Here is a 20,833-nt window from a genome sequence, read left to right on the forward strand (position 1 = left end):
TATCCTAAAATAATTAATTACAAACTTAAGATTAAAAAATTAATTGTATTTGTACACCTAACAGAAATTTCATTTTTAAGTCTTATTTTGATATTTAAATCATCTATTTTAGTGTTGATTTTTTTCAAATGGTTAACACCCTAACTTATAAAACTTGAGCAACGTCTCTAATTATGTTGTGTTTTAGCCTTTAAGAACACAAGTATTAATATTACACATGAAAAAAAAAATCCAAATTTCAGAACTTTTTAAAAAGAATGAAAAAAAAAGATAAATAAAGATAGACTTATATTTGAATTCGGAATGAATCTAATTTAGCCAAATATTTTCTATGATCTAAAGAAATATAGAAGGAATTCTAAATTGAATTTAATCAGAATTTCGAAGAAATATTAGAGGAATTCCGCATACTAAGAAATTAACATAAAGTACAAACAAAATTTTAAAATATAAAAATAGATAAACATTGATAAAGTTTAACAATCAATAAGTAATAATAACTTGGAATCGAATTGCATTACAGCACATGAAAGACATATTTTGAACCAAATTTTTCGTAGTGATAGACAATTGAAAAAATCAAAACACCTACAAACTAAACACATAGAATATCCAAAACCTAAAACACACAAAATAGTTCAAAAGTTGATCATTTTAAAAATAAATAAATGAAAACCTTACCTAAATTTAAAATATTGTTAATTTTATCTCTTAATTTGAGAAAATATATCCTAACAATTAATAAAAAATTAATTTATTTATTAATATTGAGAGTAGTTGTTTATTAGGAAAAAAATTGTTCCAAAGGGAGAGAGTATTATATAAATTTATCAACTCCTATGAATCTATACAGCATATATATATCCTTCCATTACAAATACTTCTAAATAAGTTGCAACTTGAAAAAAACAGGAAAAAAAAAAAAAAAACATGGGGTGCAAGAGAGATTCTATGGAAAGACCATTGGTGAACATATACAAGGTTTGAAATCTTGATAATAGATTTTCAGTTGAAGTAGGATTTAAATTTCTAAAATTTAGATGCATGTTGCATGCCTTGTTAAAACACTTATTTGTTAGGGTCATATTTTCTATATAATTGGCTAATCATTTAACAAAACACACTTACTTGTAATTAGGTAGATCTAAGTTAGGTTTAATATATCATGAAGAATGTAGTTCAAACATATCAAGTGGTTTCTTTAAAAACATGAAGATTGATCCAAGAAACAAGTGAAGAAAAACTGATTCACTAAGTCTTGACAGAAGTTCGACATATACTGTAATCGAGGATTAATGAAGAAACTCGACACAAGCTCAATCTATCAAGATTTATGATTTCATAATTTTCAGATCTAAAATTCAGCCCATGATGACTTGTTTGATTAGGGTTTCTTTTCTCATAACGCTAATCATATATAAGGCTTATTTTAAAAGTCATCAAACACGGATACAGAGACCTAGAACTCATATACTCTATGTGAAGCTACTGCATTTGTATATCTTAAGGTTTTGTAATTAAGTGCTTCCTGATCTTTATTGTTGATAAAGTAAAAAACTTTGCAACTAACAATAATCAATCAAGTTGCTGGAGTTAGTCACATATTAGGATACATGCAAAGGAGTTACTCACAGATTGGAGATTTATGCAACAAATAAAAGAATGCTACTACAAGATCAAGTCCAATTGGCTATTAGAGTAAAGGTTAAATTGTAAGTTGGTATTTTGGGATAGGTCAGGGTAGTGGTAAGATTCTTTATACTTGTAACCACTTGATTATTGACTAATGGATTCTCGGGAGTGATAACCTTAAATTCACCCGTTGGGGTTTTTGCCTTGTGAGAGATTTTCTCCATTTGTTAACAAATCGTCATGTCAATCTATTCCTGCTACATATTAGTTATTTGGTGATTTGTTGGTACCTCTATGATTTTCAAGTAATTTGACATAATTAATCAACTTTGATAATTAAATTAATTAACTAGGTTTAATCTATTTGTTGTCTCTATCAACTGAAATTTAGATGCATGTTGCATATATTGGTAAAACTATTATTGTTATTTTATCTAAAGAAATCAATAAGAAAAAATAAGTTGTTGTCCTCTCTATCAAAGAAATTATTTTTATCTAAAATATTTTTGTAATTTGGTGAACCCAATTAGTGTAACCATGACTTTTAACCCTAATTTTAAATTATATATAGTATATGATTAGCTAAGACTTCTTGGAAAAAAAAATAAAAAATAAATAAAACCCAAGCCCAACATAATTTTTTTACTCTTCCTGGTTGTTTCTCCCCCACCATTTTTCATTTAATTTTTCTTTTCCTTATTATCCACACATTACCAATCTAGATTACAACTTGCCATGTCCTTCTTAATCTCTTTCAAATGGTTTTGGATGAAATCTTATCTCTTTTTGACACTATATGGGGATGAAAATGTGTTAAGCACCCAACCCCACCTAACTTGTGAGTCAGCTTCTACTCATTGTGTTCCAAGTCATAATCTCATTAAAGATATAGTTAACTTGTTATTCTGACTCACACACACTCTAGCATAGTCGTTGCAAGTCACAACTATGATGATCTCTCTCTCTCTCTCTCTCTCTCTCTCTCTCTCTCTCTCTCTCTCTCTCTCTCTCAGGAGACATTGGGTCATGGGTTTTCTGTGATGATCGTTGTGGACGGCTGTGATTTTTTTTTTGGATTAGTGGTAGGTTGTGGGTTATTGGTGGTGACAATGGATTTTGGGTTACAGGTTTTATGGTTGTGTTTAGGGCTGTGGATTTTGTGGGGCATCTCTTTCATTTCTATTCTTTTTCCTCTAATCTCACCAAACTTTCTCTTTATATTTTCTTTTTCCTTTGCTTGATCTATTTGTTTTTTCTTTGAATGGCCAAATCTTACCCTTGATGGGTCTTCTTTCTCACATCTCTTCCTCTTTGTTATTGGCTAGATTTGGGTTTGGCCAACGTTTTGTGGTGCATCAAATTCGGTAGGGTTAAGGACTTGGGTTTATACCAAAATATGTCTCAACCTCCTAGGCATCAATCTCACAAATTAAGTAAATAAAAAAATAAACAGGTGAAAACTTGATATATTTGCATCCTAAATACCAAAATATCCTAAGTTTACATAAAATATTACGAAATGAAATAGTGAAATTATCCAAAACCTTTCTTATTCCTTAAACATTGATATAAATACAAGCAAAAATAAAATAAAATAAAAAGAGATACAATATTTTATAGATAAAGTACAATTCGATTTTCAAACTGATTGTGTAATTATTGTAGCTTTTTTTTATTAAAAAATTATTATTTTGTATAAATAACTAAGCTAGTCACTTAAGGTAATAGTTCAAGCATTTTCAACTCATGTAGAACTTTATGGATGACTGGGCGTGCCTTACATTTAGCCTCCAATGGCACGGCTTTAGGCATAGTGATCCCATTACCTTCAGTCATGTCAACTTCTTCCTCAGTAACCCTTTCCCACTCAAAGCACTGAATCAATGATCCCAAAGTTAAGCTCACTGTACGTTGGGCAAGGCCAGCTCCAGGACAGGTTCTCCTCCCAATCCCAAATGGAATTAACTTATATGCTTCACCATCACCATTTTCAAACCTCTCAGGTTTAAAACTGGTGGCATCATCCCATACCTTAGGATCTCTATGTATGGCCCATGCATTGACCAATAACATTGTGCCACTTGGTACATCAAATTTGGAAACATCTGATTCCTCAATCAATTTCTCTTCTCCAATTTGACTATCTATCTCATCTCTAGCTTTCTTCAATATATTAGGATGATTAAGTAGATTAGTCATTGCCCACTCTAATGTGACTGCTGATGTATCAGTCCCAGCAAGTAACAATACCTGTGCATTATATACGAGGTCTTTAGAATAGAACAACAATATATTGAATAAAAATGGTGTGTTCATATGTTTTGCAACATTCAAGGACGATGATGATAATATGTAACTAGTTAGTCTAATGTTACTGTGGATTTTTTTTTTCCCGGAACTAAGAATGTCACTTTTTCGCACTAGATAGCAATGCCGATGAAGCTATTAAAGAAAAATAAAATAGATAATTGTGTAACTGCTTTTTAAGATGTAAGAATCAAACAAAACCATGATTTCCTAGTTTTCTCAATAAGAGATGAAGAATTATTGAGTGCACTTACCAATATAAGCCCCTTGATGATTTGGTCCGTGTAGTACTCCGGCTGTGATTTTTGCAAAGAAAGCATATGGTCAATCATAGTGTTACCCTCTCCCTCCTTACGTCTTTTCTCATCAATGAGTGCTTGCAAGAACTCATCCGTCCTCTTGGAGAGACTCTTCAACTTCTTCTCCAAACCTCCATAATCCATCCACCGCAAGATGGACACAAACTCTGCTGGATTTGATGCCCCTCCGAACCTTGTTAACTCTTTAATTATCCGCCTAAACTGTCTCGCTTCTTCCTCGTCCTTCACGTCTTCACCGTACTTGTAGTACCGTTTCCCTGCCACCATTCTCATTATGTTGTTAAATGTCATCTCCAATAGCATTGATTGTAGCTCCACCTTGGCGAAACCTTGGCAAGAGTTGTGTGACAAGTTTCGTAGCAAGTGCTTGATCTCGTCACTTCGAATGCCTAAGAACTTGTTGAGGCGATTGTTTGAGAAGATTTCAAGGGTACTAATGCGGCGGAGGTTGCGCCAGTGATCGCCATATGGGGATTGTACTAAGGTGGTGTTGTTGTAGGCAAGGTGCTTGCCTAATAGGAAGGGAGGACGGTTGGCTAATACTATGTCATTCTTTGTGAAGCATTCTTCAACTGCTGATGGGGATGAAACAATGACCACAAATTGTGAACCAAATTTGAGTGAGAATATTTGACCATATTTTTGTGAGAGGGCATGGAAAGTACGGTGGAATGGTTTTTTAATGAGATGTAGATGACCTATAATTGGAAGAGAAGGTGGGCTAGGTGGGAGGTGTTTTGGTCGAGTAGTTCTTGTTTTGAGGATGAGCTTGTAAGCAACAAGAAAGCTGAGAAGAGTGAGACACAAATATAGAAAGATGGCTTCCATGTCTATTTTTGATATTTTGATACTGAAATGATTCCTGATGCTCTGTGATTGAAGATGCACGTGATCACTGCATATTTATAGGGACTAGGCAGTAGGTAGTTAGTGTTAGAATATCATTTGTTTTAAAGGTAGATCACACGTTGACACACGACACTCTTCAAATGAGCAGAAATCAATTGTGTACGTGATCACGTTTTCAATGACAGTGACGACTATCCAGTGCCTCACGTCACTGACTGCGTATATTTGTTTCTCTCATTTGATTTGCGTCACCGAGTGCATAATCGCATTTAGCTTTGCATGCGTCATAAGATATATAATAATGTGTGGATAAGAGGCAACAATAGTTGATAAGAAAAGGACAGGACTGCCGTGGCAGGTTAGAAATAGAAAAAAGAGTCAGGAATTAAAGAGAGAAGATTCATTGCATACTTATTTTCTCGCCCAGTGTCTTAGGTGGCACTTGAGAAGGCAACGTGTCAAACTCTCTAGTCTCTAAAGTCTCTAGGATCTCACACATGTATCCTTATTAACACATGCAATATAGAGGAGGAAAAAAGTGGGGGATGAGAAAAGTATGTTTGTTTATTTTGATATTGTGATACTGATAATGGTATTGGTCGGTACTAATAAATAATGCTTTGTGATAATGTCTTCGAAGATGTGGTCTCTATATATATAGTATTTCTTTAAAAGGTAATTCACACATTGGCACACGACATTTTACATCGTGAAGCTTCTTCAGGGCCTTATTACATCAGTGACTGCGCATATTTGTGACTTTTATTTGATTTGCGTCACTGAGTACGTGTTACCGCAATAGGCTTTGCATGAACGATTATGTTTGGACAATAGCTGAAAAAGGAAGCACTTGTGACGGTACTGTATTTGTTTTACCATCATTTGACTTTCTCAATAGAAGTGTAAATTCGAGTTAGCGTGTCGAGTTCGTGTCGTGTCAATGTAAAAGTATTCAACTAAATGGCTCAATCCTAACCCGACCTACTTAATAATCGTATCATGATCCTTCAACCCTAACCCGACCTGTTAATAAGGCAGGTTGACTTGACCTAACCTATTTGACACACTTAATAAACAAGTTGTGTTAGGTTGACATGAACACAACCCATTTCAACCTGCATAATATTAAATATACATCCATCTAGAAATAATTTTTTTTAAATCCCAAAAGCAATGCATACACTTCAAGACTTCAACTCACATTCTTGTAATATTTAAAAGCAATACCCATCAGATCTAGTTTATAAACTATCTCAATAAACCCATTTTCAATATATATAGACGTGTCCAACACACACACACACACAAAACACGGCACAAGACAAAAGCTACAACCGTGACCTTAATCAACAATTAATATACCTCATATATTAATAACAGCATATGGGTTCAAAGTTTATAGAACAAAAGCATTACGTAGAAAAAATAAACACATGAGAGAGAGAGAGAGAGAGAGAGAGAGAGAGAGAGAGAGAGAGCAATAACCACTATAGAACAAAAGCATTACGTAGAAAAAATAAACACATGAGAGAGAGAGAGAGAGAGAGAGAGAGAGAGAGAGAGAGAGAGCAATAACCACTTTGAGACTTTGAGTTTGAGAATTGAGCGTGAAACTATAAGATAGTAGAGTGAGTAATACGGCTGAAATTATTAAAAAAAAAGAAAAAAGATATTTATAAGAAGGTTTAGAGATTTAGGGTTTTTAGGGTTTAGAGATCTAGGGTTTGTAAAGTTTCAATTTTCAATTATATCCCTTGTAAGTTTTTGTAATTACTCACTTTTCTTTTTAATTTAAAATATATGTTGGATATAAAAGGTATTTGACAAATCTAAAATGAAATAAATATTTATTTATTTGTTATACAAATTAAACGGGTTATGTTAAGTGGGTCATTTTGAGTTAACATAAATAAATTGGCATGTCAAACATGTCTATTACGGGTTACGCGGGTTGACCAGCTTATGACACGTTTCTTATCGTATTGCTTTTGGATTGGCCCGTTTATGACCCAAACCCATTAAGGCCTAATTCTAACCCGAAAAAACTCGTATCGGGTTCGTGTCGTGTTCGCGGGTTGGGTCGAGCATTGACAGCCCTATTTCTCGGGGGTTTAAAATAGAAAAGAATTGGGAATTAAGATTCAGATATATGCTGATTTATTTGCTGGTGTAGTGGCATAGGTGGTGGCTAGGAATCCAAAATAAAGTGACAAAGTCTCCAATCTCTAAACTAGTCTCAATATTATGAAGACTTTACAAACTCAGTAATTCTAGAGACACACAATTTTACAATAGACATGCAATTTTACAATTAATTGAACTGATTGATTGTAATAATAGGAAAAAAAATTGATAAGTTTAGGTAAAAGTAATTCAACTATTTAATTGAGTGGTGCTAACAATTATTTTAAATTATTTTTATTATATAAGTCTTATAAATTTATGCTCTGAATACCAAATACAAAATAAAGTGAAGGTAATTTAGAAATATTTTATTATGTTATCGATGTATACCACCCACCAATCATATTTATTATCAGATTGTAAGATTTTTCATAATAAAATTAATATCTATTTTAGTATGTTCTCTATTATATCAATGGTAGGAAAAATTTTCAAAATAATATACATTTAATATTAATTATTTAAATTGACTTTGCTTTAAATTTATTTGAAAAACTAGCCTTTTAAAATTGTGGTTTAAGAACAAAATTTTGTAATTAAAAATCAAGTTTTCAAAATAAGATTAATTCATTACTTTAATGTATTTTAGCTGTAAGCAGTTTTAAAAAACATGATTGTAACACTTAAAACTAGGGTTGTCCAATTGGTCGGATGACCCAACCAAACTAATCGGACTCACCCAACCTAAAGCCCAATAGATAGTTTTGGATAGCTAACTGAGTCAAATGTAGGTTTGTGCAATATAAAAATAAAAAATTCTGGGTCGGTTGGCAGTTTAGGGGGTTTGAAATTGTCAACCGACCAATAATAATAAATATAACGTTAGATTGTAATATTTTGTAATAAAATTAACAACAATTTTATTATTTTCCTTTATCTGAATGTTAGGCAAAATTTGTGAAATAATATACTCTTAATAATTATTATTTTAAGTGTAAAAAGAGATAGGCTTCATGAAGTTGACTTTTCATTTATTTTCTTATTTTTTTTCCTGTATAAGTTTCATGGAGTTCTCCACAGTCGTATTCATTGACAAGTTTCAAAGAAAATTGGTCCCAATCTTAACATTAACGTTAATACCAAAAGAGAAACAATCCATAAATTGTTTTTAAATTTTCCTTAAAGAAAAAAAGAAAAAGAAATTGAACGGTCAACGAGGACATGCTGAATTTGTTTAAAAGGTAAACCACTAAATCATTTTGCTGTTAGCTACTTAGCAAAGCTATTTTCTTTTCCTAATTTGAAAGGTAAACCACAAGATCAAAGGCTGCGCGTATTTGCTTTCTTTTTTTTGTTATTTCGTCATCAAGTACGTGATCGTGTTAGCTAAGCAAGGGTTTAAAGAATTACAATCCAATTGCCTAATTATTTGCTTGAACAGTGGCATACGTCGGTGGGAGATGCCGCAAGACATCTCTACGCTTTTTCCACTCTAATTTGATCGTCATATCCTTTACAGCATAGGTTCCCTGCCTCTTGCGGTAACAATTTGTTTGATTTTAAGACCTCTTACTCATCAACATTGGCAGAAGTAGGAGATAAGGTGTGTCGAACACTAAAATAAAACCTTCAATGTTGGATATATTGTCAATTGAGTTGTTAAAATAAATAAAGTAACTTTTTAAATTGCTAAAAACTATATTTTTTACATGTTTTATTGTGAATACTCTAAATACAAGTAAATTTATGTACAATATTTGTTTTACACATTTTTTTACAACTTGCTATTTCAGCAAGGTGTGATTAATAGATGAAAATGTGATGATATTAGTGGCCTATATTGCCACTAATCAAAACTTACTGCTTTAGTAACTTGTAAAAAGATTATATAAAAAAGAATGTGTATCCCTATTATCGTTGTCATGAAAAACATTGAATTATAGGCAATGCTTAAGAGCATTCACATCAATGCTTGTATAACAAAAATGTATAACATTTTAGCTAACCAAGCCAAAAATTCATACCTAATAGCTATTGTAAAGTTTTGTAAAAATACATTGTTGTTACAATAACTGTGTAAATTTACACTAACATTATTCATTTTGCATTATTTTTTATTTTTTATTTTTTACGTTGTAGAAGGCAAAAAATTAATTAACCCAATTACAATATACCATGTCAAAATTTAATGAGATATTCCAAATTTATGTGTCATTAAATTAATTAAATCAAATGAGGACATGTGAAATCCAAGATGATATCACATTGGCAAATGAAAATTTTCCACATGTCTTTGGCCCACAAAATAAAGATAAATTTCTTATTCAGAATTAATGGATAATTATTTTTACTAAAAAAAATAGAGACAATTATCTACAAGTAATAAATCCTAGTGGGACTCTTTGTTTGATTATTCTCTTTATCAACATAAATTGAAAAAAATAGAGATAATTATCTACATGCAACAAGTCCTAGGGGTCTCTCTGACTTTGGGACAATCAAAATCCACTACTTATCCTCAAGTATATCAATTTAAAGTGGAATTCATTCTCTGAAGCCACTATAAATAGAGGGCGCCCCCTCATAAATGTCATCCAAAATTTCTAGACATCAACATTCTGGAGAAATTTTGCCTTAAAAACACTTAAAAACATTCAAAGAAATTCATTCAAATCACTCTTCCAAGACTCAAAGTTCTATTGGAATCAAACTCAAAAGCCTCCACAAACTTCAAAAAGCCCTAAATCATTGAAGCTCAATGGATCAAGCCTCCAAAGCTCCAAAGAATTTCCATCCAAAAGCCTTTGTGTTTGAAAAATCTTCAAAAAAACACTTGAAGAACAACAAATCTCTAACAAGCTCAAAACCAAAGATTTATTGTGAAGACCACTCGGTCTATCTATCTATCTTCCAACCAAAGTGAAGAAGATCTCACGACTGAACCAAGATTAAAAGAAGATAGATTCAGATGATTATTCTATTGTATTAAAATCCAAATACATAGAATTGTACTTACAAATTCATCAATGAAAATTACATTTGTGAAACTATTTCAATTGTTTGATTTCCAAACTTGATAATTTTGGGTTCACATAAATATTAATAGTTGTGAATCTAATTTTTATAAGTTCATAAATTAATGTCATTTTTTTTTTCTAATTTGATGATTAGTTTGAGCTTGCCAAGTGTTCGAAATAAAGTTAAATGAACAATACTAAACTTTTAATACTTGGCTTGCCTTATAGGAAAATTCAGCTAACAAGCCCCAATATCACACTACAAACTCAATATGTACCCCAACTATGTATTCTTTTGTCCTCTGTTACACTACACATCCATCAAACCCATTCTTTTGTCATTTTGGTATCAGATGTAAATAAATCAAGTAGTTCATAATTTGAAACTTAACTATGAAAACACTGGTTTATTTTCTAAATTTGTGAGATGGAAGTGTAGAAATTTGAGACATATTTTGGGATAAAATATTTCTTTTTCTTTTTTTTTTTTTAATAAATGATACGCATCTTGAATTTGACTTTTATATTAGATTCAGTTGCGTCTTTCCTTATTTACAATAATATTATCCAAAGAAAATGAGAAATTTTTTTTTATATTTTTAATGGAAAGGCAATGGTGAAGAAGAAGAAAACTACCAATTGAGCTTATTCTAGTCAACTTTTATCTGTGGTCAATCTTCTCACTGGTCCCTTCTCTCTTTTTCTCTTTCTCATGGAGAGATTGTGACTACTAAGTGCAAAAATAGGAGAACAACTCTATTATTACACAAATCCTTGCTCCATATAGGATTGTAACCCTTACACATGAATTCAAGTGTACCAAGTCCAACAACAAAAATAATCACAAACCAATAAGTGAGTTATTTGGTCTTTTTTCTTTATTTATTAAAAATTCAATATTATTTGACAAATGTAAATAATTAAGGACTAAGGTAAATAATAAAGCCATTAAACATCCCTACAATCTTTCTACTTGTCCCATTGAATAAAATTGAGAGGTTTATTACTCCATATACCAAGATCAAAAGGGTGTTGGATATCTATTGAAACCGCATAGCTTTCATCCTAATTTTCATGTTTTTCTTTCTTTCTTTCTTTTTTAAATTGAGAATAACCTATGTTTCCCAAGTGGGAGAGACTATGGTTTTTAACTTAATGTCAGGCAACATAATCCTTAATTATTTGCATTTGTAATATAATATCGAAGTAGTTTGAATGTTTAAATGATAAAGAGAGAAGACCAAATAACCCACTTATTGATTTGTGATTATTTTCTTCATTGGGCTTGGTACACCTCATTTCATGTGTATGAGTTACACTCTTGTATATATATATATATGGAGGAAGGCTTTGTGTAAAAACATAGTTTTTCCCCTTTTTCTACACTTAGTAGTCACACAGTCTATCCATGAGAGAGAGAGAGAGAGAGAGAGAGAGAGAGAGAGAGCTTAGCCAAAAAAAGGAACAGTAGAGAAGATAGGCCCACACATAAAAGTTGGCTGGAATAAGCTTGACCGGTAGTTTTCTTCTTCTTCACTTGTCTTTCCCTTTAAAAAAAATCTTAGTTATTTTCTTTTGATTATATTATTGTAAATAAGGAAAGATACAACTGAATTTATATATATATATATATATCTCAAATTTCTAGACATTCATCTTATCAATTTAGTAAATAAACAAGCATTTTTGCAGTTTACTTTCAAATTTTAGACAATTTGTTTTATTTATATCCTATAACAAAATATCCTAATTTAACATAAAAATTTGGAACGGAAAAGTAAAATTATCCGAATCCTTTCTTATTCCTTAAACAAATATACAAATCGCCATCAAGTACAAGCCAAAAACAACAACACCACACCCCAAAAAAAAAAAAAGATTCAACTTTATATAGATACAATAATTCAGTTTTCAAATTGAATATGTAATGGTTTATTTTAGGTTATTAAGTGATTAAAATTATCAACAAATAACTAAGCAAGTCTCTCAAAAGTAACTCAAGGAGATCATTCAAACATCATCTGTCGTTGACTTAGAAAGAAGCTTATGCATGATTGGGCGTGCTTTACACATGGCCTCCAATGGTATGGCTTTAGGCATAGTGATCCCACTACCTTCTTGTATATCAACTTCTTCTGTTGTAACCCTTTCCCACTCAAAACTTTGAATCAACGAACCCAAAGTCAGGCTCACTGTACGTTGGGCAAGGCCCGCCCCAGGACAAGTCCTCCTCCCAATCCCAAATGGCATTAGCTTATGTCCTTCACTCTCACCATTTTCAAACCTCTCAGGCTTAAAACTAGTTGCATCATCCCACACCTTAGGATCTCTATGTATGGCCCATGCATTGACCAATAACATTGTGCCACTTGGTACATCATATCCTCCAATGGTGCAATCAGCAGAGGATATATGGGGTACTAACAATGGTGCTGCCGGATACAATCGAAGAGTTTCTGAGATTATACTCTGAAGGTAGTGTAATTTGGAAACATCTGATTCCTCAATCAATTTCTCTTCTCCAATTTGACCATCTATCTCATCTCTAGCTTTCTTCAATATATTAGGATGATTAAGTAGATTAGTCATTGCCCACTCTAATGTAACTGCTGATGTATCAGTCCCAGCGAGTAACAATACCTGTGCATTATATACGAGGTCTTTAGAATAGAACAACAATATATTAAATAAAAATGGTTTGTTCATATGTTCTGCAACATTCAAGGACGATGATGATAATATGTAACTAGTTAGTCTAATGTTACTGTGGATTTTTTTTTTTCCCGGGACTAAGAATGTCACTTTTTCGCACTAGATAGCAATGCCAATGAAGCTATTAAAGAAAAATAAAACAGATAATTGTGTAACTACTTTTTAAGATGTAAGAATCAAACAAAACCATGATTTCCTAGTTTTCTCAATATTTGATGAAGAATTATTGAGTGCACTTACCAATATAATCCCTTTGATGATTTGGTCCGTGTAGTACTCTGGCTGTGATTTTTGCAAAGAAAGCATATGGTCAATCATAGTGTTACCCTCTCCCTCCTTATGTCTTTTCTCATCAATGAGTGCTTGCAAGAACTCATCCGTCCTTTTAGAGAGACTCTTCAACTTCTTCTCCAAACCTCCATAATCCATCCACCGCAAGATGGACACAAACTCTGCTGGATTTGATGCCCCTCCGAAACTTGTTAACTCTTTAATTATCCGCCTAAACTGTCTCACTTCTTCCTCGTCCTTCACGTCCTCATCGTACCCGTAGTACCGTTTCCCTGCCACCATTCTCATTATGTTGTTAAATGTCATCTCCAATAGCATTGATTGTAGCTCCACCTTGGCGAAACCGTGGCAAGAATTGCGTGACAAGTTTCGTAGCAAGTGCTTGATCTCGTCACTTCGAATGCCTAAGAACTTGTTGAGGCGATTGTTTGAGAAGATTTCAAGGGTACTAATGCGGCGGAGGTTGCGCCAGTGATCACCATATGGGGATTGTACTAAGGTGGTGTTGTTGTAGTGAAGGTGCTTGCCTAATAGGAAGGGAGGACGGTTGGCTAATACTACATCATTCTTTGTGAAGCATTCTTCAACTGCTGATGGGGATGAAACAATGATCACAAATTGTGAACCAAATTTGAGTGAGAATATTTGACCATATTTTTGTGAGAGGGCATGGAAAGTACGGTGGAATGGTTTTTCAATGAGATGGAGATGACCTATAATTGGAAGAGAAGGTGGGCTAGGTGGGAGGTGTTTTGGTCGAGTAGTTCTTGTTTTGAGGATGAGCTTGAAAGCAACAAGAAAGCTGAGAAGAGTGAGACACAAATATAGAAAGATGGCTTCCATGTCTATTTTTATGATATTTTGATACTGAAATGATTTCTGATACTCTGTGATTGAAGATGCATGTGATCACTGCAAATTTATAGGGACTAGGTAGTAGGTAGTTTTTCAAAAAAGGTTGTAGGTAGTTAGTGTTGGAATATCATTTGTTTTAAAGATAAATCACACGTTGACATACGACACTCTTCAAATGAGCAGAAATCAATTTTGTGTACACCACATAGGTGATCACGTTTTCAATGACAGTGATGACTGTCCAGTGCCTCACGTCACTGACTGCGTATGCTTGTTTCTCTCATTTGATTTGCGTCACCGAGTGCATTATCACATTTAGCTTTGCATGCGTCATAAGATATATAATGTGTGGATAAGAGGCAACAATAGTTGATAAGAAAAAGACAAGACTTGCATTCTTTTTTCTTTTTTCTTTTTTTTTTCTTTTTTTTTGCGTAAATACATTTTTAATCTCTATATTTTGGGGTCATTTTTATTTTGATCTCTACATTTTTATTTTACTATTTTTAGTCCTTAATCCAATTAACGCATGTCATATCAGTCCTTGCCGTCAACCAACTAACAGAAAAAGCTAACGTGGCTGACGGCACTATTAAAATAATAATAATAAAAATTTATTTTAATATTAAAAAATACCAAATCAACATTTAAATTAAAAATTAATTTTAATTAAATAAATAAAATTAAAAACAGAATTAAAAACTAAAAATAACATGAATTAAAATTTAAGATTGTCTTGAACAAGAACAATAAAAACACAAACCTAAATTTAAGAACAACAACAAAATTTCCTTTATTTGACATTTTTTTTGTTTTTGTTTTTTCCTTAAAAAACAAACACAAGATTAAGCAAGAACAAATTCAGATATAAGAACACACACCCAAAAATTAAAAAACCTCAAAATTATAATTTTCTCAAACCCAGCAAAATCATTAAATCCCAAAATACCAAATCAATCCAAAAAATACAACACACCCCATCCAAACAAAAAAAAAATCTCAAACTAAGAAAAAACCATCTCAAGTAATTTTAACCCAGCAAACCCACCTCACTCTCAAAAACCCAAACTAAAAACAACAAAAACAAAAAACATAAAAATCAAAATCAAAACGCTAACTCTAAAACACTATGAAGATTTTTCTGATTCTCTCATTAGCTTCAATCTTCTGCTTTTCTCAAAGCAATTCCATTGAAGGCGATGTGATGTGCTTGCAAGGCGTGAAGAACTCTCTCTCCGACCCGGCCAACAAACTGAGTTCATGGACCTTCACGAACTCGTCCGTCGCTTCAATCTGCAAGCTCCAAGGAGTTGTGTGCTGGAACGAGAAGAAGAACCGGCTCATCAACCTTCAACTTCCGACGATGCAGCTTTCCGGCGAGGTTCCAGAGAGTCTGAAGTATTGCCGGAGCCTCCAAACCCTATATCTCTCCAACAACTCCATCTCCGGTCCAATCCCTTCTCAAATCTGTAACTGGTTGCCACGTGTCTCCTCGTAGATCAGACCGCTGATACGCTTCGCTCCACCCCTGCGAGCCAAACGACGAATCGCAGGCTTCGTGATCCCCTAGATCTGGGGTTTGTGGACCCATTTTTGCTCTTTGATTTTTCTGTAGGTTTGGATTGTGGTTTCTGTACTTTGGGTTTTTGATTTTCTCTAAGTTGACTTCTCGTGCCTGGGTTTTGATTTCTATGTTCTTTAGGGCTGGATTTCTATGTTCTTCTCGGGATTGTGTCAATCTTCGTTTTCCTGTGGTTGCTTTTGTTCATGCTCTTTGATTTGGTGATGTTCATTTTTTATTTTTATTTTTTTCCTGTAGGTTTGATGTTCATGTTCTTTTATTCTGGGTTTGCTCTTTAGGTTTATTTCTTGACGTAAGAAGGACAAGTTCCTATGTTCTCTTATGATCTCATATTCTTAGATCTTATTTCATGTAATTTTTTGTTTTTAATTTTTTTATTTAATTAAAATTAATTTAAATGCTGATGTAAATTTTTTAATGCCAAAATAAATTTTTTTATTATTATTTTAATAGTTCCGTCAGCCACGATAGTTTTTTCTGTTAGTTGGCTCACGGCACTATCTGTTAGTTGGCTCACGGCAAAGATTGATATGACACGCACTAATTGGTTTAAAGACTAAAGGTGATAAAATGAAAATGTAGAGACCAAAATAGAAATAATCTCAAAACGTAAAGACGAAAAGTGCATTTACGCCTATTTTTTTTCTCAGCCAGTGTCTTAGGTGCCAGTTGAGAAGGCAACGTGTCAAACTCTCTAGTCTCTAAATTCACTAGGATCTCAGACATGTATCCTTATTATGATATCCACCTCTACGGAAAGGGAGAAAATATACATCCAATGTATAGTGTATTTTCTCCACTTTTTAGAGGTATAAGTCATTTGGACTATACATTTACAATACATAAATTGTTTTACAAAGACATTACAAGATTGACATTTTATGTTATAAAGTGAAGCTTATGGTTAATATAAATTTTATTATATAAGTTTTATAAATTTATATGTTGAATTTCAAATATAAAACTTTAAAAAAAATACATTTAAAAAATTTATTTATCTTGTAATTGATGCATAACATCCATCAAATATATTTATTATCATGTCAATTTGTAAGATGTTTTGAAATAAAATTAATATAAATTTTAGTATTTTCTTTTATATAAATGTTATCACAAGCCAAGAGTCGTATAACTCAACTGATTAATAATTCTGTAATTCCAAATAGAAATTTTTGGGTTCCAAATTGACCACAGTTAGTTAATTCAATTACTCAAGTTGATTAATTAATCAAATTACATGTAAATCAAATTAACGTACGATCAAATCACCAAACTAAACAGATTGCAATGGAAATTAAGTTTTTTAAACACTCAATTTTGCACTCATAATTTAATCTTTGAAGATGACTGAAATAACCATTCTGAATACTCAAAAATCATATTTTCATTTCATGCATTAAATCATTCATCACATATCATAAAAATGATCTTGAGACTTCGACGATTGCGACAATATGCCCGATTCCCAAATCGGACCGTTAAATTGAAAAATATCACAAGATCAAGTTTTTACAATCTACATACATCATATGTGGGTGAAGCTAGTCACGTGTGATTAATTGAAATTAATTCCGATTGGTCAACAATTAAAATTAATCAATTAATTTACGTGATTGGCTGATGGATTTGATCAAAGTTGCATAAGAATAAAATAGACAATTAGATAATAAGGGAGTTGTTGATAATTGAGTTTTTTAAATTAATTATCTTTCAGATAATAATTATTTTAAGGACCTAATTATCAAATTAAAAGAGATATATTTTAGAATGCAAGTTTAAAATACATCCAAGTACAATTATTGACTCAGAAAATCCCTAAAAAAGAGTCCAAGTCAAACCAAAAGAGGAGAATGGGCCTAACACTCAAGAGTGCCGATCAACACTCTAGGAGTGCCAATCGGCACATGGTGAAGTGCCAATTGGCACTTCCACAGTGCTGATTGGCACAACCTCGAGGCTCGGTATAGAAACTTTTAGATCAAGCTAAAACAAATCAGATTTGATTTTTCAAGGATAAAATTCAACCTAACCCGGGCCTGTTGATTTTCTAAGCAATCCTAGCTTATTTTTTAAGCACAACACCTCTATAAATATAGAATTAAAATAAAAAATAAGCACCCCTCTACTTTTGACGTAAAATAAATTCTGGAAGTTCAACTTTAGGACATTCTTTTCTGTTAAGTACAATCTCTTTAAAACTTAGAGAGACTCACCTTCTCTCTAACTCTAAAGCAATTTCCCCATTCCCTTGCAAAATTCATTGATGCATGTAAGTTTCCATCTTTTTATTTACATGTCCATGTAACCAATTCAATTCTCCATGCCTTCCCTAACATGTTCTTTCTATTGTTTGTTTTGATTTTTTTTTCTTTCTAGTGATTACATGATGAATGTATGTTTATGTGTATGTGTTTTGTTCATGTATTTAGGTAATGCATATGATTAAATCTTAGATCTATATCTTTATATAAAACAAAATCAAATGTAAATTTATTTTTTCAAAACCTGTTTCTTTATGTAAGACAAAACCAGACTTGAATTTATTTTCAAAACCTTATTCTTTTCTTAAAACAAAAATCAAATCTGAATTTATTTTCAAAACTCCATTCTTTTTCTTAAAAAAATCATATCTGAATTAATTTTCAAAAACCTTATTGTTTTCCTAAATCAAAAATCAGATCTGAATTAATTTTCAAAATCTTATTGTTTTCCTAAAACAAAAATCAGATCTGAATTTATTTTTAAAATCTCCATTATTTTCGGAACCAAAAAATCATATTTGAATTGATGTTTAAAACCTCTTCTATTTTCTAAATACAAAAATCAGATCTGAAATTTTAATTTAAAAATTCTTTCTTTCTTATTTGGAAAAATCAGATTTACAATTTCTTTTAAAACTCATTCTGTTTCTTAATTAAGTAATCAGATTTGAATTTTCCTCTTGGAGGTTCATTCTGTTATTTAATTAAGAAATCAGGTTTGATAACTCTTTTTAAAAATCCATTCTTGCGATTTAAAAAATCAGATCTAAAATTTTTTATCAAAAATTCAATTTGCTTGTTAATAGATTTGTAACTTCTCTTAAAAAATCCTTTTTAGATGTGATTTCTCCTTGCATATATGTAATAGATCTAGTATTTTGCAAATTAACCAACCATTGATCTAGGAAAATTGACACAATCATTTTTTTTAATGGGTATTTAAAAGGTCATTTAAAATTCTAGAAGACCAGACTTTGTTTGGGTAGGATGGGTGTCCAACACCTTCCCCTCTCGTAACCTAGCCCCTGGATTTGAGATTCTTAGATTCGTTGAAGAGTGTCTTGTTTTCTTTTGGGTAGATTGTAAATAGGAAACAAGGCCTTGTATTTTTTTTTTTTTACTAGATTGTAACTAAAAAACAAAGCCATGTATATTTCTTTCTATCAAGTTGTATTTATTTCAAATTAATGAGAATGTGTATTATTCAAGACATTTTGTAATCTTTTGTATAGTTTTCTTATTTTACATATAAAATAAGTGGCAACTCCATATGATCCTGAAAAGGGAAGGTGTCGATGCCTAAACACTTTTCTGAGAGCTAGTCCAATCTTTCACAGTAGCGACTTTATTAGGGACGTTGAGGGCTAAGCTTCACATTAGACTTTAAATGACCAATTAAATACCCTTGTGTTTGTATGATATTTTTTGCTTGTATAATACTGCTTATGTTTGTATGATATTTGACAAGACTAACGAACTCAACTTCCTCAAACGATCTCATCAAATGTACTCGTCCACCTCAGCATGACACGGACGAACACAGGAAAGCCATTAATAAGAGCATTTAATACCTTGGACAGTTACCAAACAGTTGGCAGACCATTGGAGCCTCATCAAAACCCATATTCATGAGCCCTGAGGCATTACAAAAAAGGCACTAAAGCCACAATTAAGGCCCCCAACGGCTAGGAACCATGAAGCTGTATATATACACTCTGATCAGAGACAAACCAGGTATATAGACTCACCCAAAAGTATTCATAGATACTCGGATATTCAATACTCTCTTATTATTTTCTCAAAACTTCTATATACTGACTTTGGCATCAAATGCGTGGTGGCAGGCACCACACCGATGACCATCTTAAGGGAGCCATTGTCCTACATTTGTAGAGATAATGACGAGGACCCAGCTCCATCTGGACGAACCTACAAGACTGACGATTTGCACTTCATCAGTTTGGCGCCATCTGTGGGGACGACATTTTTGCACTTAGGTTCGAAAGCGTAGTCTCCAATCAATTCCTAAATTCAGATGGAGTCTAACCAGGATCCTACAACATTAGCCCTACAAATCGAAGCACTTACAACTAGCATGGAAGAACTTACTAGACAAAATTAGGAGATGAGACTGCGACTTCAACAGGAGGAAGACAGGTCCAGGGCCAATCAGGAAGACAAGGGAGATAGTTAGAGAAGGAGTGACCGTCGAAGGCCAACCACTCTAGACAGACCTAGCTCAAATCTTCTTCGAGAGATGAAGAAGGAGATGGATGAGCTTAGGAATGCTATTAAAGGGAAAATAGATCAAAACCTGGATAGAATGGTCAGGACGACGGATCCACCCTTTAAGGTAGCGGTTCTGGAATGCCCTGTACCATCAAAGTTTTGCCTGCCTCAGCTTGAGCCGTTTGATGAACACAAGGACCCCCTAGACCACCTCAACACTTTCAAGACAACACTAGGTCTCCAACAACCCCCTAACGAGATATTGTATCGCTCGTTCCCCACCACTCTCAAAGGAGCTACGAGGGAATGGTTCATGAAGTTACCAACATCGTCCATTGATAGCTTCGAGCAGTTGAGCAGTACTTTTCTACGTCACTTCATTGGAGGACAGCGCCCGAGGAGGCTAGTAGACCACTTACTCACTATCAAGTAGGGAGAGAAGGAGACCCTGAGGTCATACGTAAAGCGTTTCACTTGGGAAACTTCGGAGGTAGACGAAGCTGATGACAAGGTGTAGCTAACAATCTTTAAAGCAGGATTGAAGTCCAGGGAGTTCGTGGTCTCACTCATAAAAAATCCTCCAAAAACAATGGCAAAATGCTCTTAAAGGCACAGAAATACATGAATGCTGAGGATGCCTTGGCTACGATAAAA

General features: G+C 32.9%; 2 protein-coding genes across 2 annotated transcripts; both read right to left on the bottom strand.

Moving 5' to 3' along the window:
* Positions 1-3,338: 3,338 nt before the first annotated feature.
* On the bottom strand, positions 3,339-5,171 carry LOC112034346 (cytochrome P450 81E8). Its single transcript, XM_065766096.1, has 2 exons — positions 4,194-5,171; positions 3,339-3,882 (listed from the first exon to the last, which is right to left on the bottom strand). The coding sequence occupies exons 1-2, from the start codon at positions 5,085-5,087 to the stop codon at positions 3,349-3,351; spliced, it is 1,428 nt and encodes a 475-aa protein (XP_065622168.1). The 5' UTR covers positions 5,088-5,171; the 3' UTR covers positions 3,339-3,348.
* Positions 5,172-12,021: 6,850 nt separating this feature from the next.
* Positions 12,022-14,182, bottom strand: LOC112034347 (cytochrome P450 81E8). The gene is made up of 2 exons (XM_024067165.2): positions 13,202-14,182; positions 12,022-12,889 (listed from the first exon to the last, which is right to left on the bottom strand). Exons 1-2 carry the CDS (start codon positions 14,093-14,095, stop codon positions 12,260-12,262), a joined length of 1,524 nt encoding a protein of 507 aa, XP_023922933.1. The 5' UTR covers positions 14,096-14,182; the 3' UTR covers positions 12,022-12,259.
* Between the last annotated feature and the right edge of the window lie 6,651 nt (positions 14,183-20,833).

The sequence above is a fragment of the Quercus suber genome, unplaced genomic scaffold (assembly GCF_002906115.3).
Source record: "Quercus suber isolate HL8 unplaced genomic scaffold, Cork oak 2.0 scaffold_680, whole genome shotgun sequence".
NCBI lineage: Eukaryota > Viridiplantae > Streptophyta > Magnoliopsida > Fagales > Fagaceae > Quercus > Quercus suber.

Bases quoted from the DNA above. Each gene is read 5' to 3' on its own strand.
- LOC112034346 (XM_065766096.1), bottom strand. From the start codon at position 5,087: ATGGAAGCCATCTTTCTATATTTGTGTCTCACTCTTCTCAGCTTTCTT. The intron at 3,883-4,193 runs GTAAGTGCACTC...TATAATGCACAG, and splicing joins TCATCAAGGGGCTTATATTG to GTATTGTTACTTGCTGGGAC.
- LOC112034347 (XM_024067165.2), bottom strand. From the start codon at position 14,095: ATGGAAGCCATCTTTCTATATTTGTGTCTCACTCTTCTCAGCTTTCTT. The intron at 12,890-13,201 runs GTAAGTGCACTC...TATAATGCACAG, and splicing joins TCATCAAAGGGATTATATTG to GTATTGTTACTCGCTGGGAC.